At 51.4% G+C, this 19,373-nt stretch overlaps 1 protein-coding gene across 1 annotated transcript in view; it reads left to right on the forward strand.

Annotated features, from left to right (window-relative positions):
• Positions 1–19,373, forward strand: part of FADS6 (fatty acid desaturase 6) — a 38,649-nt gene that overhangs the window by 18,414 nt on the left and 862 nt on the right. Inside the window, exons 4-9 of the mRNA XM_006886381.1 lie at positions 1,955–2,027; positions 2,110–2,301; positions 2,927–3,093; positions 13,888–14,068; positions 15,383–15,570; positions 19,064–19,243. Of these exons, the coding sequence (XP_006886443.1) occupies positions 1,955–2,027; positions 2,110–2,301; positions 2,927–3,093; positions 13,888–14,068; positions 15,383–15,570; positions 19,064–19,243 (981 nt within the window). The remainder of the gene's footprint in view (positions 1–1,954; positions 2,028–2,109; positions 2,302–2,926; positions 3,094–13,887; positions 14,069–15,382; positions 15,571–19,063; positions 19,244–19,373) is intronic.

A 19,373-nucleotide genomic window follows, 5' to 3' on the forward strand; every position in this document is an offset into this window, starting at 1 on the left:
CTAAATCCAGCCTGCACATCTGGCAGTTCTCTGTTGACATATTGTTCCAGACGTTTTTGGATAATTTTCAGCAGAATCTTGCTTGCATGTGATATCAGTGATATTGTTCGATAATTCCCGCACTCTGTCGGGTCACCTTTCTTCGGAATGGGAACAAATATCGATCTCTTCCAGTCAGTTGGCCAGCTGGCAGTCTGGTATCATCAAAAAAAGAAAAGACAAAGAGAAGTTTAGAAAGATTAATGGGTGTCAGAATTATGGGGAGGTAAGGGAATAGATATGATCACTGTGGGTATTTAAATTAATGTTATTGAACAAAATGTATAGGAATGGTAGAACAAAAAGTAGATTCCTTTTGTAAACTTCCATTCAAATAATAATAAAAATTGTTTAAAAATTAAAATTGAGTACTCAGCTTTCACATTAAATGATAATTTTGAATTAGTGATTCAAACTTCACTTAATCTTTAGAAAAATTCAGTGTGCTATTTGAAATTGTACATATTCCTTCTCTGAAAATTCTTGTATGTCTGAGAGGGAGAGATTGGTGGGTATTGTGGGGGCGCGAGGGCAAGGGCCCATCCCCTTCCTCTGTTGGGGGGAAGGGGTTGGAATCCCAGTCCTACCAAGCAGGGCACTGGCAAATGGTTCATCTCTGACTGTCATTGATAAAAATGAGTGATGTCATCTTCAAAGGACAACGCACAAGACCCAAGTTGTGAATGTCAAGGGCAAACTAAGGAATCAGACAAGAGTGTGGGTGCAGAAAGACAGAGAGAGGAACTGATTGGGTTATAAGTCTAGTCCTGATAAAGAAATCTTACAGTGGAACCTGGAAGAGAGAGACCTCAGCAGGAAGCTTCTAACAGGGCATGTGCTTATAACCTTTTAATCTTGATTGCTGGAAATTCTTTGAGTCTGCCCTCCCTGGCAGAAGCCTTACACAGGTCCCAGTTTCCCAAGGTTTTACCGTATAACGTCATATTTAGTGTTCAAGGCATCAAACCCATCTTTAGATGCTCTTTAAACTCAGACGAGATAAACTCAAAGTCGTGTTTTGGTTCTGATGGACTTGTGTTGGTTTTCTTCAGCTTCAATATGAACGTATGTAGTATTAATTGGTGGTTGATTTCTCATCGGTCTGGCTTTGTTCTGACTGATGTGTTCCACTTCATTCTGGACAACTTTCAATTTTCCTGAATTCACACTTTTTCCATGTCTTGTTCCAGTTTGATGCGTTGAACACTAATGACCAATCCGGCCATCGGGGCTATGACCTGAGTCAGGGGATTGCATCCCACATTAATCTCCTTGAAACAGATTGGCTGGTCACATTAGATGACATCATAGAGTATAATTACATCATTACATAACTGACTCTAATCCGGCCTCGTTATCTTAGGGGTTAAGAGTTACAACACATAGGATAATTATATAATACTGAGAACTGTGGGCCAAGCCAGGCTGACATGGATTGGGAGAGGACACGATTCAATTCATGCCAGGTGACATGGTGACCTTTGGATGAGTTTCCTCCACGGCCATCCTCCCTCACCCTAAAGTCAATGCAGCGTCATGAGGCTGGAGAAGCCAGTTCCCCAAGCCAGCCTCGAAAGGGACTTCTGCTCCTTGACTTTCTTGGAAGGAGTGAGCCCTTGAACTTGCTACTCCACGGATTCTAGGTCAAATGCTCTTTTGTCGCCAAGCCAGACCCCCACTTGAGTAAAGCTAACAAAGTCAGGCCCTGTTGGCACGTGGCAAGCTCGGGCCTTGGGTGGACACAGCTAGGAAAAACTATTTCACCTGTGGGGGCGGCTGCTGGGTGCTAGTAAAGCAAACAGTTAGGGAATGAGGATTGAAATGTCCCTGAAAACCGACGTGGGGAGGCATAGTAACTCCAGTATGTTAGGGGAGGTAAGGCAGGCGGGGACCCCTCTGGGTTCCCTCTATCCAGGGGGTGCGCGCCCAGATTGCTCTCCCCGCCTTGTTTGGGTCGGGCTTCGTGGCGCGCCGCAGGAGGCGGGCGGGTGATACCCGGGGCGGGGACCGGTGTCCCCAGGCGCGTGCTGGCTCCGCCCCACCGCACACCGCGCACCGCACCGGCCGCAGACACACTCAGGGCGCGGCGTTCGGAGCCCATGGAGCTGGCCAAGCGCGGGCTTCGCGAGCGCGGCGGCGCCGAGACGCTGCAGGGCGAGCTGGAGGCGCTGGTCCAGGACGTGGTGCGGAGCAGCTCGTGGTGGGAGCGCCACGGCGTGGACTGCGCCATCCTCGCGCTCAGCCTCCTCGCGGTGCCGGCCGGTGAGCACTCGGGGGGGCTGGGACGGGGCATCCGGGGGTCCGGCTGCGGGGCAGGACGTTGGTGGAGCGGGTCCCTCTGCAGCGGCTGGGGGTGCACGGAACGAGTGGGTGAGGGGAGACGTAGCAGGAAGAGAAGAAGGTCACACCCCTGAAAGTCGGAGTTTAGGGTGTCCTGCCCTAAGATCCCAGAGGAACCAGCACTCCTCTGAGAGGGGGAAGAGCTAAGGAGTCTGGGTGGCTCCCTGGTGGCCTCCTATGGCGTCCTGGGAGAGGCTGCAAGAGGGTAGAGGAGGAGGGAAGGTGAGTTTTCAGCTGGATGGTGCCTGGTCTGTACCCCATCATACCCAGACCCCTCTCAGTGCCAATGGGGCCATGGGAAGAAACCCCCAGTGAGAGGGACCCTCCAGCTTTCTTGCTGAGTCAACGGACTCCATTTTGCCCCAAAATCTAGGAAGAACTAGTTCGCCCCCCTCAAGCCATAATGGGGTTGACCTTGACCTCACTGAGTCAGACCTTACTGCTGGGCACCCTTGGCATGGGCAAGCAGAGGTGGCTATGGGCTGAGTCGTGAGCACCAGATCTCCCAGACCTGGAGACAGACGCTGCCTCTCAACCTCCCCCACAGGGTTCCTGTGTCTGCGTGCTGAGAACACTCTGGTCTTTGCCCTGGGCATCACCATCCTGGGTGTTTGCCACTACACACTCACCGTCAAGGGCAGCCACTTGGCCACGCACGGGGCCCTCACCGAGTCCAAGCGCTGGAGCAGGATTTGGGAACTTTTCTTTGTGGAGGTGAGCTAGGGAGCAGGGCGGGGCATTTGCGTGGCTGACTTGCTGTACTAGGCACAACCTCGTCAGCAAGCATGCGGCTGTGGACAGCTGTGTGCAGGAGGCACCAGCTGCAGCCATGATGTGTGCACTGTTGGTGTGTGCAGGGAGCAGCTCCAAGTCTGTGTACTTCCCCAAGCAAGGAGAGAGGACCTGCACCCATGGGTACCAAACCAAAACAGGCAAGGAACTGGGCCTGGAGATGTCCTCTTGCCTCTTGGCAGCACTGGACCAAGCGGTGGCAAGACCATTTCCGCTCAGATTACCAGCAGGTGCTGCTCTATGGTTGCAACCACTGGGGTTTCTGGGTTTGCAATCAGGATTTAAAATGTGAACCCCAGACAGAGGATGTGGGACACAGACAGCTGTCCGAGGTCTGGATCATGCTCTGCTGATACCTGACAGTGGCCGAGCTATTCTGAGTGGCTCCTGACCCCAGCTCTGCCCCAGGATGGTCCCTCCCTCGCTGGACCCCTGCTGCTCAGCCATCTCTCGTTCTACACTTTGCCCCCACCCCCCTGCAGCCATCTCACTGTGGACAAGCCGGGGAATGTTGTCCTCTCTCTCTGGACTGGTCTCCAGGCCTCACCATCCCTCTCCCTTGCACCAGTGCACCCTCACTTAGCCACCCGAGTCCCTTCTGCATGAATAGGAAAGAGACAGTAGGCGAATTCCTACAAAATTAGCTGCTGCCAAGTTGACATGTTTATAGTGAGCTCGTCTATGCCGGAGATCAGTAATTTCCCTTAAGTTTTCCAGTTGCTGATGACTCAGAAGCAGCTCTCCAGGCCTTTTTCCAAGGTGCCTTTGGGTAGATTCAAACAGTCTACCTTTCGCACCGCTCTGTCTTCTCTTCCTCTGGTAGCTTTGTGCTGATCATCTCTTTATCGTGTATTGATTGGCAAAACAGCTGTGGATAGGTGAAAGGACTAAATGAATGTAGACATTCATGCTAGTATACGCCGTCCAGACATCCCCTAAAAAGCAGCGTCAACTGGGGGCAATGGTTTACGAGCTTCTTCGTCACACCCAGACACTCTAAGGGAATGAGCTGCTGGTTCTGGGGCCTTGAGGTCATAGCTTTGAGGGAGATCAAGATCAATGGCATAATATACCCCACAAAGACAATAGTCTACTCCTACTTTGGTCAGGAGTGACTGGGTCTTATAAGCTTGTGAGCATCCATTGAAGGTGCAATTACTGATCTCTTCTGATCCAGAACAAAGAAGAGGGAAGAGAAACAATTAGTCCAAAGGGCTAACGGACCTTGTGACCCTCAATTTCAATGGCCCTCAGGCCAGAAGAGCTAGCTGGGCACCAGGGCTGCCCACTCTGAGTGACCACAGTAGAAGATCCTGGATATGTATGTTGATGTCTACTGTCAAGTCAGAGCCGACCCATAGCTGACCCTCTGGCAGAATTTCAGAGGCAGTGGAGGAGATGGCCCATCCTTCTCCCACAAAGCAGCTGGTGGATTCAAACTGCACACCTTAGGGATTGCAGCACAGCTGCTTGCCTCTGGGCTACCAGCCTTACTGGTTCAATAGAAACCATGGCTCTCTCTCGATGATGGCTTTACCCACCCTTAGAACCTGAACTCGCCTCCGAGGCTCCACTTTCAGCCAAACGGTGGACAAGCCTCTAAAGTGACCAATGACACCAGTGAGACACTCGCTCCTTAGAAGAGCCAACTGTTTAATGGCGTAGAGCAGCATTTGTCTGAGGACAAGGCCCTGAAGACAGAAGGAAATGTGGGTTCTAGAAAGAGAGAAAAGTATGATTCCTATGTGAGCATTGTAGTTGATGTTACAAAGGAAAAAAGGAAAACACGTACAACATTGAATGGAAAACTGGTGGAGTGGAAAAAGTTTGCTTTGTAAACTTTCACTCAAATCATGATAAAAAGAAAGAAATAAGAATGAATGAGACTCTCCACCTACCTCCGGGCCAGCCACGGAACGCACAGGCCACCTGCTGACTAACCAGGGTCTCCACTTCTCACGGAGCAGGAGTCTTTTGGAAAGATTGAAATGATTTGGGGGAATTAAAAGGAAACATGTCTATTTAGAAGATTAAACCCTATCCTTTGATTAGGAGGAAGCGCATCTTTGTTGCTCTCACCTGACACTCCCCAGCTCTCATTTTTAAAGTGCTAAAAGTGCCAGGAAACGAGGAATGACTTACCCCTAGGTCTGTTTCAAGCAACTTCCCTTTCCAGGGATCCCTGGGGCTCTGGTCACAGTCAGACTCGAGGGCTGCAGTGAGGCTGAGTGAGGTGCTCACCTGTAGGGTGAGGTGGGGAGAAGCTGGTCTATGCTGTCTGTGTGGACGGTGACCCCAGGAGTCGGATTAGCCCCACGTGGATTACTCAAAGCTCTTCTGAGAGTCAGGAGCCCGGAGGCAGTTAAGGGTACTCATGTGTTTGCATTAATTGATACACTGATTTGATTGTGGCGGGGTGATGGTGGTGGAAGGCAGGCTGACCAGGAGGTCCAGGCTTGCTGAAGGAGGCCCAGTCTTTTTAACCAGGTTCCCCAGGTGAACATGACACCACCTAAGTTTGAACCCCTGGCCTAGACAGCCGGAGGAGCCTGGTGGCTATCAGGTGTGCTGTGCCCAGGCAGGGCGCCAGGGACACCTCCTCAGAGAAGCTCTCTTAGACTTCCCGCCAGAGCCACAGCACGGGAGCCCTGGGAGGTGGGCAGCCATCACCCTCACCCTGTACCCTGCCTGCTGCTTGTAACAGCCTCGTCCCGGAGCCCCACGCAGGAGCTTGCCTGCCTGTCAGCATTTTATCTACGGCATCTTGTCTCCCGATCCTGGCACGGCTCAGGCGCCTGGCTGACCCTGTGTGTCAATATTTGCGGATGTTGGACCTGCGGCTCAGGGACCTGGGAACAGTGTCGGATGACCCAAAGTCAAGGCAACCACAGGCTTGTTTGTACAAACTGACTAATCTGTGGTGAGCAGTTTGCATGGTTTCACCGCATCAGAGACTGGCTTCTCGGCCTGGCTGGCATGTCCCCCCAGCCCCCCAGCCCCTTCCCACGGCGTCAAAGCCTCTTTCCAAAATGCGATCCTGCCAGGGAGGGGAGCGCAGGCATGGTGAAGCGTGTGAGACTGTTCCCTGCAGATTAGCAAGCATGCACAAGGAAGCCTGCACTTGCCTTACTTCCCAGGGCCTCTGCTCCTGCTTGGGGACGAGGTCCAGGGAAGAGCTGGCTGGTACAGGGTCCTGGGAGCCCACATGTGCCCGGACTGGGGCTCAGGGCCTGGGAAGGCAAGCCTGCAGCTCAGCTTGGAGACTTTCTGCTGGAGGTTTGTCACTTGAACACTCATGCATCCTGTTGTCGGAAGCCTCACTTCTGCCCCGGGGCGTGACTTCGGCTACATCTGGGGAGGGTCCTGGTCCCTCATGGGGGAAGAAGGGGTTGTCTCTTCTTTTTTTTTTTTTTTTTATGGGGTTGTCTCTTCTTTTTTTTTTCTTTTCTCTTCTCTGCCTCTTTTTAAACAGTCCCTCCGTAAGGACTATCCACTTAGCTTTGTATCCAAAGACGAAATTTGTAGGTGAAAGGAGTTAGCCTTCGTTACAGACTGGTTAATTTCAGGGTCGAAAATATGGAACGCTTCACGAATTTGCGTGTCATCCTTGCGCAGGGGCCATGCTAATCTTCTCTGTATCGTTCCAATTTTAGTATATGTGCTGCCGAAGCGAGCACGGGGTTGTCTCTTCTGCTCCCTTGTGTGGTGGGGCACACGGAGTCTGGGGAGGGGATGGTCTTGCCTGCCGTCAGTTGTTGCACAGCCCAAGAGCGCAGCACCCAGACCTTGGGCAAGGACTCACCAGCTAAGTGTTTGTTTCCTCATCTAAGAGATGGAGCCGCAATACCACCTCCCAGGTGAAACCATTGTTGTTGTTGTTGCTTTTGGTTGCTGTGGAGTCCATAGGGACCCCACCTGTGCAGAGCAGGGCTTTCACTTGTGGCCTATTAAATCACCAGGCCTGTCTTCCACCATGCCTCAGGGATTGAACCAGCAACCCCTTGTGGCCACCCAAACTCACAGCCATGGAGTCAGAACCAACTCATAGCTGACCCTCCTGTGGGTTTTCGGAGGCTGTAAAATCGCACGGGAGGAGACTGCTTCTCAACTCCTTCTCCACTTGGCCATCAGAGTTCCACTCCTGGATGCTACTTGAGTGCTTCATGGCTTGCACCACCAGAGGCTCCTGTGAAGTCACCGTGAGGGTCAAAGGACAGGTTGGCAGTTTTCACAAGTGTCCGCATCGTTTTCCTCCTCTGGATGGAGTAAGCTGTCAACTCCAAGAGGACAATTAGCAGTTGTGGGCTGTGTTAATGTCTGGCCTTGCTCAGTGAGGGGTTGCCATGCTTACGCCAAGTCCTGCTGTGTCGTGTGCTCGGTGTGGTGCCTGCGTGGTCCTGGTCCTCAGGCTTGTTCTCAGCGAGTTCCCTGCGGGGATGCAGGGATTGGGGGTGTGGAGGGGTGCAGCGGACGCCTCTGCTCCAAGTTGCTGTTGTTTCTTTCCTGAAAGTTCCAAAGTCAGACATACCTCCCCGCCTGAAGATGATTATTTTTCTTCTGAAGACCATTTCTTTCCAAAAAAATCCCCAATCTTTATTTTGTCATTGTTGTTAAAAACACTTATGACAAAATGACACTGATTCACTAATTTTGACTTGCATAATTGATGACATTGATTCCATTTCCAAAATAGTATAACAGTTATATCCTCCTCTACCAAATTATTCCTCTGCTGTTAGCATAAACTCGCTGCCCTCCAGACTTCCTAGTCCACCTTTGAAGCTGCTAGTGTCAGTTCTTGGAGACCCACTTCAGGTCTGCAGGGGAGACGTCCCATTCTTCCCTGTGACAGGCTCTGACCTGCCTCCAGGCCTCCCTGGAGAATAACCCTGGCCTGACCTTTGAGAGCTCTCTTCCCCACCTCCACCCCCACCAATGGCCACTGGGGCTGCTGGCTGTGTCTCAGTGGGCCTCCCTGTAAGCTGAGGTTGGGAGTCAGGGTCATGAGGGTCACCACAGCTTACATACGCCACTCATCATTTACTGACATAGTTAGGTTCCAAAGACCATCATTACACAACTGCTAAATTACATCATTCTAAAGGGAGCTCTGGTGGCTTAGTGGCAAGAAGTGGTGCTGCCGACCCGAAGGCACACGGTTCAAATCCACCAGCTACTCTGCAGGAGAAAGGCGGACAGTCTCCTCCCATGTGATTTGCTGCCTCTGAGAACCTGACGGAAGCTCAGCTGCCTGTCAGTTCTGACTTGACAGCAACATACGTACCGAAACCCCGAGCGTCATGGGGCTGCTGAGTTGACACTTGACCTGCACCGTGGTGGCCAGCATCGCTCTTTGACCCCGGCATTCATTTCTGCTGGACACATACTGTTTGTGCCCAAAGGACTTGGATGGTAGATTTTTTTTTTTACTGTTGTAAATGTGAAATGTTGGGAAATGAGGTCGTTGTTGAGTGAACCATAGTCGTATTGACCTTGGGAAGGGCTGGATCCTGAGAAGAGGGGGTGTTGGAGCTCTTCCCACCTGCCATTCTTCGCCAGGTGCTTCTGGAGAAGGAGGAACACCAGCGCCAGCGTCAGCTCAGGCCTAACCTTCCAGAGTCTGTGCTGTGAAGGTGGAGTCCCAGCTGGCCCTGGAGGAGCTGGCCCTCACCTGGCTCTGCTCGAGGGGCAGGTGTCACACAAAGGGATTCTTCTGCCACCTTCATTCAGGCCCCGCGTGGTGGTGGAAAGTGACTCAGGAACCACTGGCCTACCCAGGATCCTGCACCTTTCCCCTCCCGGAGCTCCAGAGGGCCATAAGCCTTGAGGCCGTCTCTCTCTCTTTTTTTTTCTTTTAGATAATTTTTATTTATTTATTCTTTTTATGTGTGTACCGTCAAATTGGATCTGACTGGTACAGGAGGCGATTGTTCCTCCTGCTTCAGCAGAGCATCTGGTGGATTTGAACCGCGCACCTCTGGGATTGCAGAGGCCGTCTCTTGGACTTCCCCTCTGAGTCCCCTCCCAGACACCAGGGGCGTCTGTCTGACTGAATGTTACTCTGGGCCCTCATTAATTTTTAACAATTTTCTTTAGAGGGCAAACTCAGATCTGTAGCACAAAATAGACTTTAAAAAAGAGCTTTTTTGTATTTGAGCCAACACTGGGGCGTTGTGAAAAGAGTGCTGAGAAGTTCTGAGGGCCTTCTCTCAATCTCCCCTAATGGCCACATCGATGGAACTAGAGGACACTGGGAGCCCAGCCCTGCCCAGCGTGTTTGTCTGAGTCTGAGCCATCTTGTCACATAAGTAGACTGGCACGATGCACTTTAAGGACCCACCTGAGCCCAGCTTGAGTGTGACTTCTCGGAGGAACCTTCCTGAGGACTCTGAAGGGGTCTTATCTGATTCTCACCCCTGTTGATTTCATAAAGGCTGGCTCCTAGTGGAGGGGACCCTGTGGGCTTGCAGAGTGCCTCTCAGCCTGAGGCTGATGAATGTCACCTTGAGGCAGGGTTTGATTTAGGACTGAAGAGAAGGGTCCCTGGGAAGTGGGGTAGTTTGCTGTCCCCTGGGAAAGGAGATGGGATGGAAGGCTGGGTGGGTGCAGAGCCTGAGTGAGTCAACGATGACCAGGGTCTGACCTAGTCCTAGGTCTTGGCCAGTCTTCTGACAGTATTGAGTGTCTGTTCTGTCCAAACCCTCAGCCAGGTGCTGGGGACACAGCGATGACTCTTGAGTTCCCCAAAGGCTCAGAGTCAGGTGGAGACACAGACTCACATGTGCAAGTGACATAAACATATCATAATCACACTAGCTAACATTTATTGGACACTTGCTGTATACTTTACACACACTATCTCATTTAATGTCACAGCCACCCTCTCCTCTGAGGTCATTAGTGCTATTATCCCATGGCACAGATGTGGAAATACTGGTCTGAGAGGTTAGGGCACCTGTCTGGGGCCACGCAGCTGGCTCAAGGATTCAAACCCAGACAGTCTGGGACCTGGGAGACTGTGAGCCTATGGTTCAAAGTGCCATGAATGCACTGGGAGACTTTGGGCAAGGTCTGGAGGTGTTTGGGGGTGTCGGTACTTTTGGGGTGAGGTGCTACAGGCATCAGCAGGTGGAGGCCAGGGATGTTTCTTAACATCCTACAATGAATGCACGGATGCCCCACCACACAGAGTGATCTGGGCCAAAATGTCAATAGTGCCAGACAGAAAGCTGAGGGGTCAGGTTCCAGAGGGGCTGCCAGTCCCTGATTGGCCAGACCAAGACACCGGAAGGTGGTTTCCACTGAGCAGACAAAGGGCAGTGGAGGTGGAGAGGCACACCGTGCATAAACCAACCAAAAACGTGGGACTGCTGCTGTCTCCCTGGACGCTGCAGAAACAGGCAGGCATTGCTTCTCGGCCTTTTGGCTAAGATCATGTGCAGAAACAGGCAGGCAGCTCCAGAACCAAGCAGAGGAGCGGAAACTTTGCCCTCTGCCCCTAGGTTGTTGCTTAAGGTGATAATTTAAAAAACAATGTCCCTGATTTTGTAATAGATATTGCAAAAAAACCACCCACCACAGTTCTGGCTTATAAGCAGTTCTCCCTCGGGTTTCCGAGGGTGTAAATCTTCACAGAAGAGCTTGGCCCACCTGTCTCCCAAGGTGTGGCTGGTGAATTCACCTTTTGGTTACCTAGCTGATGTGTTAAGCCTTTTGTCACCTGGGTTTATTTTGAATCCACATATCCATGATTCAAAATTCAAAGTGTAGACAGTGACAAGTCTTCTCCCTGTAGCCTTCCCCAGCCCTCCGGTTTTCCTTCTGGGAGGCGATGGAAGTAATCTGTACCTTATGTATCCTTTAATATTTTCTTCTTGTATTTACTTCTTTTTCTGTGTCTCTTGAAAGTTCACTGGTCACATTGATTTCCCATTCATAGTATTTCATTCACGACCTTGATTGCTGTCCCCACTGTCATCTCACTTCCTCCCTGTGATTCCCATCACTGTGAAATCCTTCATTCTTTCCTGTCCTTTCCTACCTTTTGAGCTCTATCTCTGGGCAAATGCTGCCCTTTGGCCTCCTACTGTGAGTTCTAGATGTTGCTTTTAAACCAACCAGCACTAATACAGCCCCCAGATCTACTGTGACTTCCTACTGGGTTTCTCATCAGCCGTGTTCTCCTGATCTTTTGAGAAGCCTTTCTCTTGAAAAAGAGAGAGAGAGAGAATACCCCAGAACCCCACACCACCAGTGCTTTGCAAAATTATAAGCCAGAGTGACAGAGCTAAGATTGAGGGCAGCCACGAGATGGTGAGACTGGGGGCCTGTGCAGATAGAGGCTGGAGAGGGAACAGGTGGGGTTACCTGGGTAAGGTCTGGAGGAATGAGGAGTGGGAGGAGTCAAGGGCATCTCACAGGTCTCTACAGGGTAGGGATGGTGGTGCTGCTCCTGTGTTGGGCACAGAATGGAAGGGGAGCTAGGGCAGCACTGAGATCTAAGCACAGTTCCCTACAGATCCCAGCTGACACACCTGTGTGCCTTCTACTTCCTGGGACAAATGGGCACAAGCTAACGAGTCCTCCTTACAGCCGGTGGGACTGGAAGCAAGGTCGTATTAGCCACCCGCCCTCTGCAGCCTCCCACACACTCTGTCCCTCTGCCAGGTGACAAAGGTAGACAGACAGCATTACATCAGGGAGTAAAGGGCATGGCCCCATCTCCTCAGACAGGAATGTTGTTCCTAGATTAGGATTCGCTTGCTCGTTCCTGCCTCCGGAGGGACAGGGTCTCTTGCTTATTGGACAAAGGTTCTCCTCTCGCGGTTGCACTGTGGATGCCACCAAAGCCTCTGAGGCCTTCACGCCGCACTCCAGGCTTGAACTGGGTTCCAGGAGAGAATGCTGGAAGCAGTGTCTTCCTTCTCCTCCTTCTTTGACTTGCTGCCCATTTGTGCGTTCTTATGCTGAGTGGTTTAAGTCACAACCTTATGGATAGACCCTGGGCCAGGAGTTCAAATCCTGCCTCTGCCACTTAGACTCTGTGTGGCGTGGGATGGTCATGTGGTCTTGCTTTGGGCTAAGCATCCTCTTCTGTGAAAGGGACAGATATCACTAAGCATCGGAGGAAAGCCGTACTGCCTTCGAGTAGGTTTGGGGTTGTTTGGGTTTTTTTTTTAGTATTTTACTCTTTTTATTGTGATTTGAGTAACTGTTTACAAGACAAGTTGGGTTTTCATTCAACCATCCTGCACATTTGGGGTTCTTAACATTAATTCCGGAACCCACCATGTAATCAGTCTTCCTACTGCTCTCACTCTCAGTTCCGTTAATCCTGCAAGCCTCTGCCTCCTAAAAGTTCTCTTCTCCACTTCACTTCAGGGATCCACACGCCGCACTCTGGATCCCCTGTGTCTGGTTAGTCTAGGGGGTGCCTGTCCTCCTGCTGTTAGTGCCCCCCCTTAGGATGAAGGTGAAGCCACAGGAGTGAATCTAGTCCCAGGACCCAAGAGGGGGCGATGGGCAGAGTCTTGGTTCTACGAGTTGTGAAGTTGATGCCAGCACAGGACTGTTGGAGCCACACCGCTGGAGAGTAGAACTGTGTCACAGGACTTTCTTAGCTGTAATCTTGATGGAAAGAAGGAGTCCTGGTGGCACAGAGGGTTCAGTGTTGAGCTGTTAACTGAAAGGCTGACAGTTGTTCCTTGCAAGAAATGTAGATCAGGGGTTCCTGCTGAGGTTTGCCACCGCAACTGGGAGAACCTGGTGGAAGGTGGTGCTGACCTGGACTGACAGCAGTCGATTTGGTTGGATGGCCAGGCCTTTCTTCCGCAGCACCTCTGGGGAGGATGGAGCTGCTGACCTTCAGGTTTAGTGGATGAGTGGAAGCCCTTTGTGCCACTCGGGGACCCACAGTGATCCCACCCCGCGCTGGGTCCAGGAGAGTGCCGGGCACTGAGCCTGGCACGTAGTGGCCCTCAGCGAAAGCAGCACTGGCGTCCTCAAGAAGTCCCTAGCGCCTGGTGTTGGAAAACCCTTCACGTCCTCCAGAAAGCAGGCGGGACGGCACCTTCAGTAAAATTTGAAAATATCTGGCCTGAATAAAATATTAAGAGGTGGTTTCTATTTGCATGTTCATTTGCATATATCTGCATAAGAAACACCTTCTTTAGCCTCTTTGTTATGTCCCAAATGACTTTCTCCTGGATTCAGAGAGCTCAGCTGCTGCTCTGAAGTCCTCCTGCCTGAGACCCCTGAGAGTCGCAGCGCCCCCCTCATAACTCCCCCTCACCCCCTCACCCAGATGCCACTCTTGCCAGGAGCCGCCTCCCTCCGTCCCCCGCCCATTCCCACGCCCCCCTCGGTGCTGTGGGCTCAGAGTCCAGAGGAACCGGGAAGATGCAGATGTCTCCAGGGTAAACACACTCAAAATAAATGCCGGGAGTTCTACCTGCAGTCTGCTGAGCCCTCGTGATCGCACAGGGACACTCAGCCATGTGGCCTGGGCGGGCAGGGACAGAGTGCAAAGCCAGGGCCTGGCCTCCTGGCCTCAAAGGCTGTGGCAGAGCTGTACCAAGCAGGCCCGAGCTTTCACTGGCTCTCCTCTGTGGTCACAGATGCTGGAGAGCAGCTGGGCGTGTAAGTCCCAAGACTGGAAATGCGGATCCTGAGGAAGGTCCTTCACCTGTCTCTTTCTGTCTGGCTCTCTGCTTCCAGGTCTGTACCAGCTTCACCGCAGAGCATGCCAACTACGGCCACGTCAAGATGCACCACGGCTACACCAACGTGATTGGCCTGGGCGACTCCAGCACCTGGAAGCTGCCCTGCCTCAACCGCTATGTCTACATGTTCCTGGCGCCTTTCCTCATTCCCATCCTCACCCCACTGGTGGCTCTCGGTGAGTGCTGCTGGGGCTGGACTCCCCTTCTTCCTCTCCTTTCCAGCTTCCTGGCACCTGCTCTGGGGGCACGGGGAGTATGAGTTGAGACTGGTGTTGCTTTTATTGTGTGAGACCCATAGCGACGCTATGTATTACAGCTCGGAAGCCTGCCCTGTCCTGAGCCAGTCTCACTGATTCCGACACACCGACCCCATTACCACAGTTATGCTATTAATCCATCTCATCCGGGGTCTTCCTCTCCTGCGCAGTCCCTCCACCTTTCTGAGCCTGATGTCTTTCTCCAAGGACAGGTCCCTCTTGGCCACGTACCCAAAGTATGTGAGGCAGAGCTTCAAAATCTTAGCCTCCAGGGAGAAACTTGGTTTCAGTCTCCCCAAGACAGACCTGCTTGTTTTCTTGGTGGTCCTTGGTATGTTCAAGACTCTTCTCCAGCACCACAACTTGAAGGCATTCGATTCTTCTTCTGTCATCTTTAGTCATTGTCCAGCTCTCTGATGCATAGCAAGTAATTGCGAAGACCATGGCCTAGATTAGGTGCACCTTAGTCTCTAGGCTGACAATGTTGCTTCTCAGTCCTCTGGAGAGGTCCCTGAAAGCAGATTTTCCCAATACAAGTTCAGATTGGACAGTGACTTTTCAGGATAGCCAGATGCGGTGGAAAGAGTCCTAGAGCCAAGGCTAAGTGCGCCTTGAGCACTTCCTGGCTGGTGACCAGAGGCAGGTGCCTAAAATCTGAGCCTGGGCTCCTTCACCTGCTCCCCCAGGTGGTGTGAGATCGCAAATGAGGTCATAGATGCAAAAGTCCTTTGCAAACTCCTCACCCTCTATCATGGGGACAGAATCATGGTGTGGAAAGAGCAGGACAGTGGGGCAGCCAGACCTGGGTTCAAATCCCACCACCACCTACTATCAGTGTTGAATTGCTTAATGGTCTCACATCTATAAAATGAGTTGACCCATTTCTCTTATCACACGGATTCATTCACTGGGCTTGTCTTGAATGCTAGATCACTTGGAAACTAATTTAAATTGGAGTCAAACTTTGCCTGCTTCCTTCACTCTGTCTCTTAAAAAATATTGTGGTAAATTATAACAATAGAAAAAAAGTCAGTGTTTTAACCGTTCTCCAGCATATGTTTCAATGGCACCCATAACATTCACATGTTGTACGGTGATTACCATTCCCTAGTTTAGAGTGTTTCATCACCCCAAGCAGTACCCTTTAAGCCGTGACTCCCATGGCCCTCTGCCCGGCCCCTGGTGCCCACTGATGGCCTTTGGTCTCTCTCTGTGTCTCTTGCCTCTCTGCAGAGCGGCTGAGAGAGGTGGCGCCCCAGACGGCCCTGCGAACACTGAGCCTGATCGCCCTGGGCCTCTATTCTCACTACTGGTTACTTCTGAATGTGTCCAATTTCAGGAGCCCGGCCACCGCCCTGGCCTGCATGTTTGTCACCAGATCCCTGCTGGCCCACCCTTACCTCCATGTCAACATCTTCCAGGTGAGGGCTCCCCACCTGGGCTGCGGGCAGGCGGAGAGCAAAGGGCACTTTGCAGGGTGCTGAACGGCTAACTGGGCTCAAGGGACTTCCGGGAAACAGGCTATGGGAGAAAGCAGCGCGCACATACACACACACAGCACCATGCTTCCTTCCATCACAGAGAACTCTGGCCTCAGGTAAGGAATTTGATTCTCTTCTGCCTTGGTTGTCATTCAGGCACGGAACACAAATCAGTTGACAACTCGCTATGTGTTGTTACCCGCCAGCAAGTCGGCAGCAACCCTGCGCACCGAGACAAAAGTGCTGTCCAATCCTGCACCATCTCCACGATCGAGATCGCTGTGATCCATAGGGCTCCACTGGCAGATTTGTGGAAGTAGATTGCCAGGCCTTTCTTCCTAGTCCTTCTTAGTCTAGAAATTCTGCTTGAAAACTCATCATCATAGCAACACACCAGCCTCCCTGACAGATGCGTGGAGGCTGAACATGAGTTCATGGCCAAGAATTGAACTCGGAAGAGTTCACAAGGGAGACCCTTGTGAAAGGTGTGAATTCTACCACGAGCCACCAGGGCCCCTAAATGCTGTGTTGTTGCTGTTGTTGTTGTTGTTGTTCAGTGCAGTTGAGTCTATTTTGACTCATAGCAGCCCCAAGACACTAGCTAGACCTGTGCCATCTTCACAGTCCTTCCAATAGTTCAGTTGAGAGGAAGACGGGCGGTCTCCTCCCGTGCGATTTACAGCCTCTGAGAACCTCTGGAGCGTCAGCTGTGGGTTGGTTCTGACTCAACAGCAACAAAGACTTCACCAAGCATGATGTCCTCAGAGATCAGCCCCTCCTAAGGACGAGTCCACAGTCTCCCATCCTCGCTCCCTGGCTGCACTTTTTCCAAGGCAGATTTGCTTGTTCCTTTGGCAATCCACGATGTACACAATTCACGTTGCCGTAATTCAAAGGCACCCACTCTTCGTTAGTCTTCCTTATTAACCGTCCAGCATTTATTTGCATGCATGTGACGTGAAGTGTTTGCAAATACCATGACTTGGGTCAGATGCACCTTAGTCACCAAGTGGCACCCTTGCTCTTTAACACTTTAAGGAGGTACCTTGCAGTCGATTTACTCAGGGTAATCTGTACTGTACAGGTACCATCACTTCTGCTGACTGTGTTCTGACTCGCATTGACCCTTCAACCAGCTTTCCAAGGCTGTAAATCTCTATTGGAGGAGACTGTCCACCTTATTCCCACAGAGCAGCTGGTGGATTTGAACAGCTGATCTTTTGGTTAGCAGTCCTACCTGCCGTGTACTGAGATACCAGAGCCCCTTTACTGTGTGTTATGTTTAGTGCTGTCTACTTGGTTATGTGTTGCTGTCTAGTTGGTTGTGTGTTGTGGTGGTGTTGTCATCAAGTGCTATGGAGTCGAGTATTCCTCATAGTGACCCTGTGAATACCAGACCTGCTTCCTTGTCCCGGCCTGTGCCATCCTCATCATCTCTGACGTACTTGAAACCATTGCTGCAGTCACCGTGTCTGTCTATCTGGGTCTTCCTCTCTTTCTCTGACCCTCCACCTTTCCAAGCATGATGTCCCTTTCAAAGAACTGCCTCTCCCAACAACATGCCCAAAGTATGAGGAACGATTCTTCTCCATGTTTGCCTCTAAGGAGCAGACATATCTCTTTGTTCTTCTGACTGTCCATGGAATATTCAGTACTTTTCTCCAACTCCACAGCTCAAAGGCATCAGTTCTTCTGTCATCCTTATTAATGATGTGTAGAGATCTTTAGTAATCACTATGGGAATACAGGTGACTAGGTGTCCTGTTCTGGGGCACTTTCAGGGATAAATCCAAGTGAAGTGGAGAAGGGGCCACTGCAGGGAACCAAGTGAAGGCCATGTGGCCAGCAGGTGAAGGACTGGAGCCAAAGCTCAGCTTGGGTTCCCTCTGGGTCACTTCCTACTTCTCAGAGCTGACCTTCCCGGGACCCACCACAAGTGACATGAATTATTAAGACTTCATCTCCAAACTGTGCCCCCACCTGCTGGAATCAAAGCTCCTTGCTCTGCGGCCCCTGATCAGCAGGGGAGGCGCTTCGCATGCTCATTGAACAAAGCAGACAAGAGGATTTGTGAACGTGATTTTGTTCTTTAATAAGGTAAATTTAAATGACTTTATTTTGACCAGTAATATTCCAAATAAAGCTGCAGGCTTGAAGCATATTGTTATTCCTTCTTTTAAGGCACTGAGAAGGATTAAAATTATTTTTATTGTGATAAACATCCATCAAGCAGAACACCTGCTGTTTGGCATTTTTCACGGGCACAGCTCAGCAAGTGATTACACCCACCATCAGTGTGTTGTACAGCCACCGTCTCTGTGTCTCCAGATTTCCCCGTTGCCCTTCACAGACGCTCAGTGGCCCCCTAAGCAAAGACCCTTTCTCCTCCCCTCTCCTACCTCTGGTAACCACAGTCAGCTTTGGCCTCTGGACACTTGCGATTCTAGGTACTTCCTGGAGATGGGGTCTCACATATGTCCCTCATGGCTGCCTTTTGTCACTCAGTATCCTGCTTTCCAGGCTCACTTTTGTATCCTGACGTCATTTCGTTTTATCTTACAAACTTATTTTGAGCAATGTGGGATTTTTCTAAACTTAAAAAATAATGGCAAAATATACACAGTGTAACAATTGCCCTTTCATTCAGTGGCATTAACTACAGTGACAGCCACAGATTTCTTCCAAAGCTTTTTCATCATCTCAGGTATAAACTCATTAAAAGCAGTAACTCCCACCCTCCTCTCCTCTCCGTCCTGGTAATTTCCAGTCTAATTTCTGTCTCTATGGAATTGCCTGTTCTCGATACCTCATATAAAGTCCTTGGGTAATGAAAATAGTGAATGAGCTTGAGTGTTAATTGAAAGGTTGGCGATTGAATTCTACCCACAAGTGCCTCAAAGAAAAAGCTGGTGATCTGTTGGGGGGTAGAGTAATGTGAAGTCCACTGCTGACCAGTCCATGGAGCCCAGTTCTATCCTGACACAAATGGACACCAGGATCCACGTTGACTCGCTTGTACCTGGTTTAGGTATTTCCATATCAGTGAAATTATACAAGATCTACCTTTTGTTCTGGCTTCATTTACTCAGCACAGGATGTTCAGGGTGATAAAGATTTTTGACTAGTGTCAGGGTCCTTCCTCTAGCAGGAAGTAAACCGTAATGACCTGAGAGTGGGTGGTCGAGGACGCTAGAGCACCCCAGGATCAGAGGGGTGATAGTCAGGGCCCAAAGATGGGCAAAGCTCAGCGCTGGACACAGACAGGGTGGCCCCAGCGTCCACACCCCCCCATCCCACCGCATGCAGGTGATGACAGCAGAAGAATACGCTGGGTGGCCGGGTGCTGGGGGAGGGTGGGTGCTGGGGGCAGGGCCAGTCCTGCTGGGTGCAGGGGGCCCTGCCCACCCTCAGGACGTGCCCGCGTGTTTTGCAGCACATCGGGCTGCCCATGTTCTCCCCGGACAAGAAGCCCCAGCGGGTGCACATGATGAGCCTCGGCGTGCTCAACCTGCCCCGCCTGCCGGTGCTGGACTGGACCTTCGGCCACTCAATCATCAGCTGCCACGTGGAGCATCACTTCTTCCCCCGGCTCTCCGACAACATGTGCTTGAAGGTAGAGGAGGGGCCGGGTGCAGGGGCTGCGGGGAAGGCCTGTCGGAGGGCAGCGGGTCACGTCTGGAGTGAGTCCCCTCACTTAGGGCCAGAGAGCCCCCCAAAAGGACTGCCCAGTGTTCCAGCACCAG

The sequence above is a fragment of the Elephantulus edwardii genome, unplaced genomic scaffold (genome assembly GCF_000299155.1).
Source record: "Elephantulus edwardii isolate Elephantulus edwardi_28Jun2011 unplaced genomic scaffold, EleEdw1.0 scaffold00048, whole genome shotgun sequence".
NCBI classification, from domain to species: Eukaryota; Metazoa; Chordata; class Mammalia; order Macroscelidea; family Macroscelididae; genus Elephantulus; species Elephantulus edwardii.